Source organism: Phaenicophaeus curvirostris, chromosome 4, assembly GCF_032191515.1.
Source record: "Phaenicophaeus curvirostris isolate KB17595 chromosome 4, BPBGC_Pcur_1.0, whole genome shotgun sequence".
In the NCBI taxonomy this organism is placed as follows: domain Eukaryota; kingdom Metazoa; phylum Chordata; class Aves; order Cuculiformes; family Cuculidae; genus Phaenicophaeus; species Phaenicophaeus curvirostris.
Window position 1 is genome coordinate 23,715,705 of NC_091395.1, and position 12,138 is coordinate 23,727,842.

Below are 12,138 nucleotides of genomic sequence, written 5' to 3' on the forward strand. Positions count from 1 at the left end.
AATTAATTTCGTTGGGCTTTTAAATTATTTTTTTTCTTAATTCCTTATATTTGACAGACTGTCCTAGCTGAGTGTTATCAGCGTTTCTGTCTGAAGGACAGCTTTTACTCTTTTATTTAAAGAAAAACATTAAAAACCTGTTTGTGTCGTAATTACTTTTGCTAAGGGGCAGGATAGAGTGACAGGGTACAAATGAGGAGGGCCTGTTACACACTGCATCATCGCTACATCTTGTCCCACCATAGGAAGAGCTACTTTATTTCAAGCAGTACTTACGTGTGGCAGCATTTCATTGGGATGGACTGTTTTGATCCAAGAGCATGATTTTGGGTGGTGTCCCTCCATCGCTCCAAGTGCTCGTTCCCCTGTGGGAACTGCTGCTGGGAAGTGTGCAATGTGGGCTGTGTGACCATAACTTTATAACACTCATTTTAGGACCCTCTTGCAGTGCTTTGATTTCTCCTTGGTGTTACACATCAAGAGGCCTCCCAGCCATCCCTGGGTGGTCAATGGGTATTCTCCTTAACTGACCCCTTTGAGAGGCTACTGACAACTCAAATATAAAAGTAGGCTTTTAAGAGTGGCTTTTCAGTTACCTGCTGCACAGACCAAGAGATTTTAACTGTGGTTTGTAAAACTGCTCAGTTTGTAAAAGTCCACTGTGCCCCTTGGCGATGCCCAGGGGCTTGTCCCTGCTATGCTGTTCTGCATTCATGCAGGAAAGCGATGGAGAAGAGGTGTGAAGTTGATGAAGCTCATGTTGCTCTTAAGGCTGCAGATGTGGAAAACCTTCACTTTAAACCTTTTTTGATGCTGAACGTGTAACTGAAGGGTTTCTTCAGTGCTGCTGCTGGCTCTTCTGCCCTTTGGTTACAGCCCTTGGTGCATGGTGCTCCTCCTGCCCTGCAGCTTTCCAGCTGCTACTTCCTGAGTCCCATCTCTGTCTCCTAAACATCTTTCCTCCTGCTCCTAGCCCCTCTCTTTTCCCTGTATTTCCTCAATGCCTGCATCCTTCCTCGGGCACCAGTGGTTCAAGGATGCCAATTCTGGCAGCAAACTTGGCTGCCATCCACTAGTCCCAGTGTCCTGTCTGTCCATCCCCCCTGCTTCAGTAATACAAATGTGTAAAAATCACATTTTGGAAGTGTTTTGGTTTTTTTTCCTAGTGCAGAGGCCCCACCTTACTAACACTAATTAAATTTGTTTTCTTCTCTTGCAGTCAAACAAGGTGCCAGTGGTACAGCCTTCTCATGCGGTTCACCCTCTCACCCCTCTTATCACCTACAGCGATGAGCACTTTTCCCCGGGGTCGCACCCATCTCACATCCCTTCTGACGTCAGCTCCAAACAAGGTGAGTTCATCCTGTCCCAGTGCAGTGGGGATGCATAGCAGTCTTGATCCCACCTGTGCTGCTGGTAGGGCTTTATTTTGTAACATTTTAGAAGGGGGGTTTCAGGCATGCAGCCCTGCTTTCAGGGCTGGTAATTTTGCCATGGTGCTGATATTTTACTTGGCTGTTTAAATCTTCGTGCTCTTTCTAATGTGATAATTTGGGCTTGCTTTACTCGTCAAAATCTTTTAAAATCTCAATAAGTAGCAGCCAGCCCTCACCACCCCCTGTCGTGCCTGAGGCTTGCAGCGTGCACATGCGAAAACGACAATCATCCCTCACATTCCTGAAGACATGGAAGAGTACTTTATTAGCAGTGTTATTGAAACTTTTTCCTTTTTTTCCATTTTACTCAAAATTGTGTCTTCTGTCCTTGTATTTTGGCTTTCCCGATTTTTTCCATACATCAGTTGGCATAAGTGAAGTATAGCCCATAGAATACCGTTGTGAGCCTGCGCAAGTTAAGGCTTTGCAAAGATATTTTAACTTTCTCATGCCCACTGCCTTCTACATCGTTTTAGATGTCACAGTTGCAAGTGTCAGTTTTCTCTATGCCCCTAGGACTCCTTAAAACAAACAAATAACACCCCCACAGGTTCTTGTCTGGGAGCATCAGACCAGCACCGCTCCAGATCAGTCTGTGGGCCTCCAGGGAAGCACCAGCAGCCTCTGAGATAATGAGCCCAGCCTGTGCTGAGATCTTCCATGCAGTGACCCATCAAACCCAGGGCTTTCCTGGGGAGGATGTGCTTACTTGCACTGGGATGCGGGAGCTGTTGGGGAAGGTGGTGGTTGTTGTTGGGGTGCAAGGGGAGGACTGATCCTGGCGAGCACAGATCTGAGCCAGGGTTTGGGTAAGCGCCTGAGGAGGAGAAACCTGTACAGGAGAGCTGGTGGTGAGGAGAGAAGGAGGCTAAGCAGAGGATCTACAAAGTCCTTTTCTGTAGGTGGGAGGTCTGTGCGTGGGCATGACGTCTGTTGGTCAGCTGGGGCTGAAGTGTGGCTCTCCCTACTTATTTCTGCATGCACATCTCCCATCACATGGTGTGACACTTAGGTGACAAGTTCATGAAGCTCTGCTTTACCTGGGCACATGTCCCACTTATCTGGAGAGGTGTCTAGCCACCATCATTCAGGGAGGGACTTCTTTTACTTCTGACTTTGCCTGAATGCCTAGTTTTTATTTTGGCCTTGCTCAGCAGATAATAACATGGGCTACATCCAGAAAATGCCATGGCCTTGTGGCTTTGTCTGGTTTTTGCTGTTTGCTGTTTAGTTGGTTGTTTATATTTTTTCTGGGAAGGGGAATACCAAAAGCACTCTGCCTGGAAAGCCTGTAAATACATGTATAATATTGTTTTCAGAGAAGGAAGAAGAAAATGGCAACCTTCTGTCGTCATTTGTCTTCCTCTTTTGTGTCAGTGCCCAGGAGAAGGATACTCATGCTTGTTCCTTCTACATCCCAAAGGTGTCCGCATTCACGAATGAGATTTCTACCTCTTGCCCGAGCTGGCTGTGATAGCTGGGGCACACCCCACAGCTGCAGTTCGTGAGCTCAAAAGAGGTTTTCATTTACTGCAAGGGGGGTTTGCCCTCCTGCACCCCAATTCTTTGCCTTTACCCTGGTTTATTCTTTGTACTCCTCTTCTGCATACTCAGACTGAAGAACATCTGGGTTGTTTTTTCTGCTGCCCATCATCCCTTCTGCCTGTTCTCACTCTTTCCTTTTTCCAGCCCCAGTGTATCCCATCACGGCCCTGAGCACAAGCCCAGAGAGGGACTCTTGCCAGAGGGTAGCCAGGGACATCTCAGACACAGAGCTCATGCACCTCCGGTGTTCTTGATCCCTTTTCTCAGCATCTGGCAAGGAAGGGGACAGACAAAACGAGCTGGAGACTTCTGGTTTTAGCTGTGACAGTCTCCTTGATGTGTGTGGTCTTTCCATGCTCCCCATTTTGGCTCTGGTGGTGTGTGAGAGCAGCCCCAGTGAAGTGGCCCATGCAGTTGCTGCAAAGAGAGGATTTTTTCCCCTTAGATTTTTTGCCAAACGCCTCCAACCATTGTTTCTGTCCTTGCCTCCCACTGTGGGTCTGGAGCAAGGCACTGCCCTGGCGCTCCAACCCTGATGCCAGGGTGCCCTCCTCCTGCCAAGACCTGCCAACAAGAGGGTCCACAGCAGCTTGTATGCAGTGCTGCCTCTTGCACCCCAGGCACTTTGATATGGACATGCAGCCACTGCCTTTCTAAAGGCACTAAAGGCAGTCACTTCTTTCTTCCCTTTTACTGATTTTTTTTTTTTTCCTTAACCCTCCCATGAGCAAGAGCTTTGGAGAGCGCTGGCTGTGCAATAGCTGCTTATGTTCCTGCTGGGCACTAGGTAGACGACAGCCTCCTGTAAAAGGACACAAGTTTTGGACAAGCAATAACCACTCTATGTTAGTCCAAGAGGAGCAGCAGCATCTCTGTGGGTCAGAAATGTAGATTTTGGGGAAGAAGCGGATCAATTCCTTGCACAGTACTTGGTCTTGCAGGGGCAAGGTCATGTTGTTGCTCCCAGGAGCATCAACTGTTACCAGAGACAAGAGAGATCAGAAGCTAGGCTTGCTTTTCGCTATTTTTTTTTAAACTGCTCTAAAAGAGCATTCCTTCTCACATAAAAACTCTGGGATGTATAAAGTATTCCCGCTCCTGTCTGACACCAGCTGTTTTATTCCTTTGAAAAGCCAGCTAGCCAAAAATAAGATCCTCAGGTTGTGATCCCAAGTCTGAGAATTTAGCTTTTTTTTGGGACAGTAACACCAGGAGTATTGTTTTCCATCTTTTTCTGTGCACAGTCCCAAAATACATTGTTCAAATTCTATAATTAATTTCAGAATATTTAAATAAAAAACTAGAAGGGGAAATAAATCAGTAGCTCCAATCTATAAACCAAGTCTCAAGGTAGCACACACTCAATCTCGGACCTTTGGAGTGTCACCACATAAATATTTAATGCCTTTTTAAAGCAGCTGATTTACCATGTGAAGTAGACTTAACAATTCCTTCTGCTTCAGCCCCGTCTTCCCCAAACACATTTAAATAAACTGATGTCTTTGTGGCCTCTGCAACTGTAATTCCATGTCTCCTGGGGGCACGAGGTTTAGGTGAAGAATGGAGACAGCGGACCCTTTTGGGATGAGGATTAGCTTTAATCTTGAGGTGATTCTTGCAGTTGTAGGACTCTGTGTTCTGGGGAATGTGAGCTGATGGATCATTTCTGATGGGACTCCTATTTTCCTATGAAATACTACCAAGGCAAAACAGATTGACCTTGGAGCACACAGGAGTCAACTTGATGAAGAGCTTAGTTGGAGCTGGAGTGACAATTGAAAGCCAAATGAATCATATCAAGTGTGACCATTACAGGCCTGAAAATGATTCTTAATTAACCACTGATCCTCTGTGGTAGCAAGTTTCCAAAATCTATGAATCCATAAGGGAACCTGCGAAAATGTACAAGTAGCAATTTACCTCATCTCATAGCTCTGCTGCACTGGCTCTTTGACAACATTTTATTTTCTTCTTGTTTCATGCTGTGTTAGAAGAGGTCTTCAGGATCCACTTGGGTTTGGTAAAACTGTGGAGAGGACAGTGTTGCCTAACACGCTTTACAGGAGATCTAAACTTCTGCAGGCCCTTACCCATGCATTTATTCCCTCCTTCCACTTCATTTTTTCCAATATTTCCCTTTGAATTGCAATATGATGTGCAAGTTATTTATTATTTTAAAGGTGTATGAGTAGCCTTTTGCTTTTAACACTGAGAAGGTGATTTCTTATCCAGACCACTAATTCCATTGTAGCATTGGCCGTGCTAGCTGTGAACTGTAGCTCACGTGTAGGATTTCCAGGGAAAAGTCATTCATTTTTTGTGCTCTTTAACAGGCATGTCCAGGCATCCTCCAGCTCCTGATCTCCCTACCTTCTATCCCTTGTCTCCAGGGGGGGTTGGACAGATAACACCACCTCTTGGCTGGTAAGATCTTTTAGCTTCTTTTCAGACAAAGGTGCACGTTCACACCATTCACTGTTGTTGGATCAATCACAGCATTTACAAAATAAGTTTGTTACTGCAGTAAGAAATTACTAAGTTATTTTAGTTGAAAAGATCAAAAAATATTCATCTTTGAAATGAATTTAATCTGGTTTTTGAACACATACAGGAATTGAAATGTGTAGATTTGACTTTGAAGTCCATATATTTCTTATGTCTCAGATTTGTGGCTCTTGGCATTTGGAGAGCTAGCAGAAAACAGTTCTCAATGAATTAAATGTAAATTTTTAATAAACTAAATTGCAATTACTGAGGGGAGGTAAGCTTTGAAGTGTGTGGGGAAATCTTGAAACTGCACCAAAATGGAGAACAAACTTTTATAGTCTGCTGCCTTTTACAGCTGTATGGAGAGAAGCCTCTATCATTGGGAGATTTTGCTGCTCTTGCTAATCACAAGCCTTTCAGGATCTTTGCCATTCGAGGTGTCATTTTCCTTTTGGAGGAAACGTATTTTCAGAGTAATAGATTTGGCAGGATGCTTCATATCTCCTTGGGGTAGGTGGGTACTTGCCCTCAGATTGTCTGAGTAGGGAATAAAGGAAACTCAGCGACAGTTTTGGTGCTTTAGAATCTGTATCTTCACTGATCTGTGCCTATGCACCAAGCAGTGAAGATTTTTTTTTTTTTTTATGTGTTTATGGGAGGAAAATGTAATCCAGATGACAGTAGGCATAGAAAGTAGGGAGCAGAACATGGTGAAATGGCTGTATTGCTGGCAAACGTTTCAGGAAGTGCCACATACCTATTTGGAACAAATTATTATCAGATACTAAACTAAACTATGGAAATAACTATTTTTTTTTTCGTATTTCCTGACACTCTCCCTTCCCATTTGTTGCTGCTTGGTTGACTCCCCACCTCCACCACCACCAGGCAGTTTCTGGCATTCATTTTCCAGATGTGGTCAACTGAATTGTTTCTTAGTGCAGAGGCTGGGGGAAGGGAAGCAGAAAAAGAGAAAGAAGAGGAGAGACAAGATCCGATCTTATGAGTCTTAGGGGTGTGTTCAGCACTGCTCACTGATGGCAGGATATACCCAGCCCTCCCTTAAGCTATTCAGCTTCTAGCTGCCTTCTTGCAGTAGCTCTGCTGAGACTTCCTCCCCTTTTTTATTTTTTTCATTTCGCTTTGAGCACTGTTAATATTCAGTAATGTACTCCAAATGGGAAACCTGTATCCTGAACCTTACAAAGGTCACTATCCCTTTTGTTCCCCACAAAAAACTGATCTGCCAGTCAATAAGTAGCTGTTCGAATAGGACTGATGTGTGTGGTGGTCTCTCTGGGCTGGTTCAGTGTTTGGACTGAACTGGTATTTGTTTGCATAACCATGGCATACTACTTCAGGGTGTTATTTGTAGTTATAACCTGAACTGTTGCTAACTGAAAGTAACCCAAATGAAGTGACGATGATAAACTCAAGAGTTCAAATGGTGTCCAAATAACAAAATATTCCATATATGTGGGAGTACAAAGGAGGTAGGAACTTTGCACAAGCTTCTTTTACTGGGCTGCAAGGTTTGAGCTTTAAGTAGACAAGATGGACTTGTGTTGCTGTGGACTTTTAGATGGTTGTGGGGTTTTTATATTAAATAAACTTCTACTTTCTTAGAAAAGCTGCCTCACTGTAGAAGATGCAAGTGGAGAGAGTCCTAAGTTCGTCGTAAGACTTGGTAGAACTGTTCAAAAGGTTTTTAGCTTGACAATTCAGTCTGGTGTTCTTGTACAGTAGAACTATTGGGAATAAAATGCCTCTTTCCTAAGAGCAAGGTAACCAAATTCTAGTGCTTTTAAAACTAAAGTGAGAGGGATAGATAGTGTGCATGCACACGCATGTGTGTGCATACACGTGTGCTTTTGGGGAAGAAGGCTGGTTGTTTTGCGTTCTTCCTCAGTGGAAGCCCTGTTTGGGAATCTGAATACCAGGGGAGAAAGTCCAAAGTGTTCAAGTTTTCATTAGCCTTGAATACAGCAGAACTCTTGAAAATGTTGCCTATTACTATTTTTTGTGAATGGAATCGAGTTCCCATCAAGTGCTTGTAACTCTAGAGTAACTATTGAATACCGTATCATATGATTGATGGGTTCCTTTCTTCTGTGACCTCAGGCAAGGTCAGCCTGTATATCCCATCTCGAGTGGATTCAGGCAGCCCTATCCATCCTCACTCTCAGTCGACCCTTCCATGTCCAGGTAGGTGTAGGAGATGAATGACTGACTGGGGAGTAACTGCTGGCGTTAGAGGGCAAGTTGCTCTTCTGCTTGCATCTTGGTCTGCCTTTGCTTGCTTTTCAGTCAGCTAAAACTTTATGCGTACATTTTTATTTAACATTTGCGTATATACAGCTTGCCTGGATCCCACACTGGTCTCATTCAGCATTTTCTTGGCAGTCTCTGAAGTATTGCAATTCAGAGCAGCGGTGAGTTGTCAACAATTAATTGAGCTGTTACATCTGAAATGAGTCGTTAGTTCATTTCTAGATGTAACATGTAGTGTGCATCCTTGGGTTTTGCTCATGCAAGTATGCAACCAGGTGGATTGTTGGTCTAGTCTGCGTTCTCTAGTTCTAATTTTAAAGTTATTGGTAATTAGCCTTGAATCATTTAGGTATCACTCCGTGTGGAAACTTGCTCCAAGTAGGTATTTCATAGCCTAAAGCCACTAATGGGAAGGGATGCCAGCACAGTGTGTTTGTACTGGTGTGTGAATCAGGCACTGTGTCTTTATGTCTAAGTGCAAGCAAGCAATGCTAACTTGGCCATGACACACTCCAGACCTCCCCTCCTCTGCTTTTTCACTCTAATTTAGACAGCTTCTACATCCTGTGCTTGGTGTACACAAGGTTGCAATATACCATTCTTGGAGGTTTTTTTGTGTAACCTGTAGAAGACACATCCTCTTGCACGGGGACTTAAGACAGGCCCCAGGTGGGTCCTCTTGCCTCTGTTTGTGGGGGCTCCTTGGGATTATCACTGTCTCTTCACTTCTTTACAGGGGAATAGCAAGCATGTGCCTGTCAGAGTGATAGAGAAGAAAACCTGTTCTTTCTCCATAATGAAATGACCTGATTTGGTTACAAGGCTTTGTGTTTGCTTTATTTTGATGGCATAAAGTACAAGAGCAAGGTGACTAGGGAATGGAGAAAGGAGACGCTGGATATGATTCCTTAACCAGTGCTCATTCAGCAATCTGTGGAGCATGAGTTTGCTTTGATGGTAATGGTACTTTCCACCAGTTCAAAATAAAGTGGGTTTTCTGCTGCCCCTGAGCTTGAGTGCTCAGCAACTTGAAGATCCATCTTGGCTGTCCTTGAGGATAACTTGGGTTAGTAGGGTGGGGTGATAGTTAGCAGTGCTTAGATTTTCTTTTCCATTTTCCTTCTTGTACAAATGAAACAGAAGTTTATTTAGGACAAAAGTTTCTTTCTCTCCCTCTCTCTCCCCTCTCCCCTCCTTCTTACAGTATGCAGGATTATTTTTTTTTTAGTTTAAGCATTTGAGGGAAGGATAGTGAGTTTAGATGAAGTGATGTTAAAATCTTTTGGCTTAAGTACCTTGTAAAGTAAGACATTCTGTAGAGAGCCATCAGGGACTTCTTGAAAAGACTCTCCTCCTTTTATTTTATTTGTTTCTGCATGGCAGTTCCCTCCTTTGCATTGGCTGGTGGTGGATATTTTAAGAATGTTTATATCTTGGTGTGGAAATACAGTTTTTGGTTAAGAAATGTGTATTTTTTTTATTGCAAGTCAGTGCAACAGTCTAGCGGTGAAATGTTTCTTGTGTGCATTGCTAAAACTGTTTGCCTGAAAGGTAACAAAATAACTTCTTTACAACCAAAATGTTGACTGTTCTGTTTGTTTGTTTGTTTGTTTTTCCCGAGAAAGTGGGCTATAATGCACACATCTTAGCCAAATATTTTCCATGCTCTCTTAAAGAATTGCCTTCCATTGCAAGCTCTGTGGCCTTTGCATTCTTGGGGCATCCCACTGCTCTAATATGTATTTTAAGTCTGTCTTCGGTAGGGTTACAGACCTTCCTTTGTTTTTTTTTTTAGGTTTTCACATCACATGATTCCTGGTCCTCCAGGCCCTCACACAACTGGAATCCCTCACCCAGCTATTGTAACGCCTCAAGTAAAACAAGAACATCCACACAACGACAGTGAGCTAATGCATGTGTGAGTCTGCCTTTCTGCACTAGTCCTTATCTATAAATGTTTGAGAACTAACTCCCCCTGTAGAAGAGCACGTTTCATGTCCTCTTTAAGTTTTCATTCTTTTCCTATAACTGAAATGGGAGATGTGGGCTATTATTTGGGAAGAGTAATGAGACATGAAGCCATTTCTCATTCCAGTCCAGCGCTTTTTAGCTATCAGCAAGAGTCATCTTGGACCTGTCTACCTGTGGATGTTGCTTGAGTGTGAACTCAAAAACTTCTGCTGGGAAAGATCTTAACTGCAAAATCTACTAATAAAAGAAGACCTTTTGCTTATTACTTGAGGGCAAAAGGCCTAAGAAAGAAGTGGATGAGGAGCTATCCTCTTGCCTGTAGCAGTGGCCTTCTAGGATCCTATGGATAGTCTTTCAAAAAGAGAATTGGGACAAGTGACGAATTTGGAGCGGATTCACAGATCAAATATTATTTGCTAGAGAATGTCAACCTGACATCCTCCCTGAGTATTAAACTAAGTCATTTCCCTGAAAAGAGATAAGTGGATGGTACATGACCACTGAAATTCTCATTCTTACTACTTAAATGCTACTGTAATGACAGGTTGGTAATTTTCCGTTGAGGTTTTTTAGGCTGAAGGTAAATGGATGCTTTTTTTCCCCCTCCCTTCCCTTTTCCCCACCACGTTTTAGGAAGCCTCAGCACGAACAGAGAAAAGAACAAGAGCCAAAAAGACCTCATATTAAGAAACCTCTGAATGCTTTCATGTTGTACATGAAAGAAATGAGAGCGAACGTTGTAGCAGAGTGTACTCTGAAAGAAAGCGCAGCTATCAACCAGATTCTTGGCAGAAGGGTATGTATAAAAGGGTGTGTATATACTCACGTGTGCTGCTAATTTGTGTGTGTTTCCTTTTAGTTGGGTGTGATGGTTCACTTTCTGCTTGAGGTGCTAACTAATGTGCAGATATCAAATTAGCTATAGAAGTTAAAACATGCAAATAAAAATACAAGCAGTGTCTCGATTTTTCTTTTTTCAGCATTAGCAACATCATCAAATCGGTGTCTATTCCACTCATGTCATGGTGTCAGCACCTCAGGCATGAAATTTCCTCATTCACACGTGGCAGGAGCATTCAAATAACCTTCTGGGTCCTCCTTTAGGCTGATGCCTATCAGAGCAGGAGGGGATAATTCAAAGATGAACGCTGGACACCAGTGAATATGGAACTCAGGAGTAAATATAGTGTGGTCCAATTGTAAGGTCATGTAGATTGCAAGGGACCTATGGAGGTCGTTTAGTCCAGCACCTGCCTGAGCAGGTCCAGTTACATCAGGTCCAGTCAAGTTCTGAATGGCTCAAAAGTCAAAAGGCAATAATTGGATGATCCCGATACACATCCCAGGGCCTTGCTGAGAGCCGTTTGCTTCTGTGGCATTGCTGGCGTGTTTTGTTCTTTCCATGCTCGAAAAAGAAATATGCAGACCCACCCACGATTACTAACTTCATGGTCACTGTCAGCGTTGTTTTTCCAAGGGAAAGCAGCAGAGGTAAATGCCCGTTTTGCCCTTGAATGTCCTGGAAATGAGAAAAAAAGGATGACTTTTGTATCAATCTGCGTCTCAGTAGGGATTATTCAAATCCCCTTGCTCAGTGAACCGGTCTTCTTGACCACTGCCTAAAGCAGAATTCAGAGGCTCTGCAAATCTCTGAGAACTGTGTGCTTTTCAAGTGGGAAGTCAGTACATGACCTTAACTGCTTCTTCTCTGTTACAATCTGAAGACTTCCTCCCTGCCACCCACTGGAGCACAGATCTATTGGTACTTGTCCCAGTTCCTGCAGCCTTCTATCTTCTCTCTGATGGTCTTGTTACCTCCTCTTAAAGGACATCTCTGTGCTTGCCTTTTCCATTCTTTTGTGCAAGTCTTTAGGATCGTGTTTTCATTCTCACTCCTTCAGGGATTGATTTTAGCTGCTTAGAATGCTAGCCTTGTTTTCTTGGCCCAGATGAGGGCAATGGCTTATTTACCTCCATTTTGGTAATGAATCAAGCCTCAGTGCTCCATTGCCTGCTTTTTCTTCAGCTTGGACTCCTCCTTTCAAGTTACTATTCTCCATGAAAGTACCTCAAATTCCACTTTTACTGTGGTAGAAAAAACACATGAGTTATTTAATAAAATCGCTTGGAGATTTATGATTATCAAACGTTTTGTATTCAGTCATCCTGGTTGCTATTTACTGTACCCTTTGCCACCCTGGAATGGGAACCACCTCTGTTTTCAAGAGTTGATGCTTTGCATGCTGCTGGGCTCTCTGATGCCATGCCATAATGTTCACTACTTCCAGCTTTGGAATGCTTGTGTGCAGTTTGAGAGTTGCAAATACACTGAACTGCTATGCTCTCAGTAACACATCGAACTTGCCAAGTCAAGACAGAGAAGTGCTTTAGTTCACGTCTTCCGATGTGTAACAAAATGACGTATTAA

At 43.3% G+C, this 12,138-nt stretch overlaps 2 protein-coding genes across 7 annotated transcripts in view; one reads left to right on the forward strand and one right to left on the reverse strand.

Moving 5' to 3' along the window:
• RPL34 (ribosomal protein L34) overlaps window positions 1–12,138 on the reverse strand; it is a 353,120-nt gene that overhangs the window by 226,979 nt on the left and 114,003 nt on the right. The gene's annotated exons all lie outside the window — the stretch shown is intronic.
• Window positions 1–12,138, forward strand: part of LEF1 (lymphoid enhancer binding factor 1) — a 71,150-nt gene that overhangs the window by 42,588 nt on the left and 16,424 nt on the right. For 3 of the 5 annotated variants that reach the window (XM_069855536.1, XM_069855534.1, XM_069855535.1), the window contains 5 exons: window positions 1,220–1,352; window positions 5,315–5,405; window positions 7,590–7,673; window positions 9,535–9,657; window positions 10,344–10,506. In XM_069855536.1, coding sequence (XP_069711637.1) covers window positions 1,220–1,352; window positions 5,315–5,405; window positions 7,590–7,673; window positions 9,535–9,657; window positions 10,344–10,506 — 594 coding nt within the window. The remainder of the gene's footprint in view (window positions 1–1,219; window positions 1,353–5,314; window positions 5,406–7,589; window positions 7,674–9,534; window positions 9,658–10,343; window positions 10,507–12,138) is intronic. The other 2 variants (XM_069855538.1, XM_069855537.1) reach the window with 1 other exon arrangement.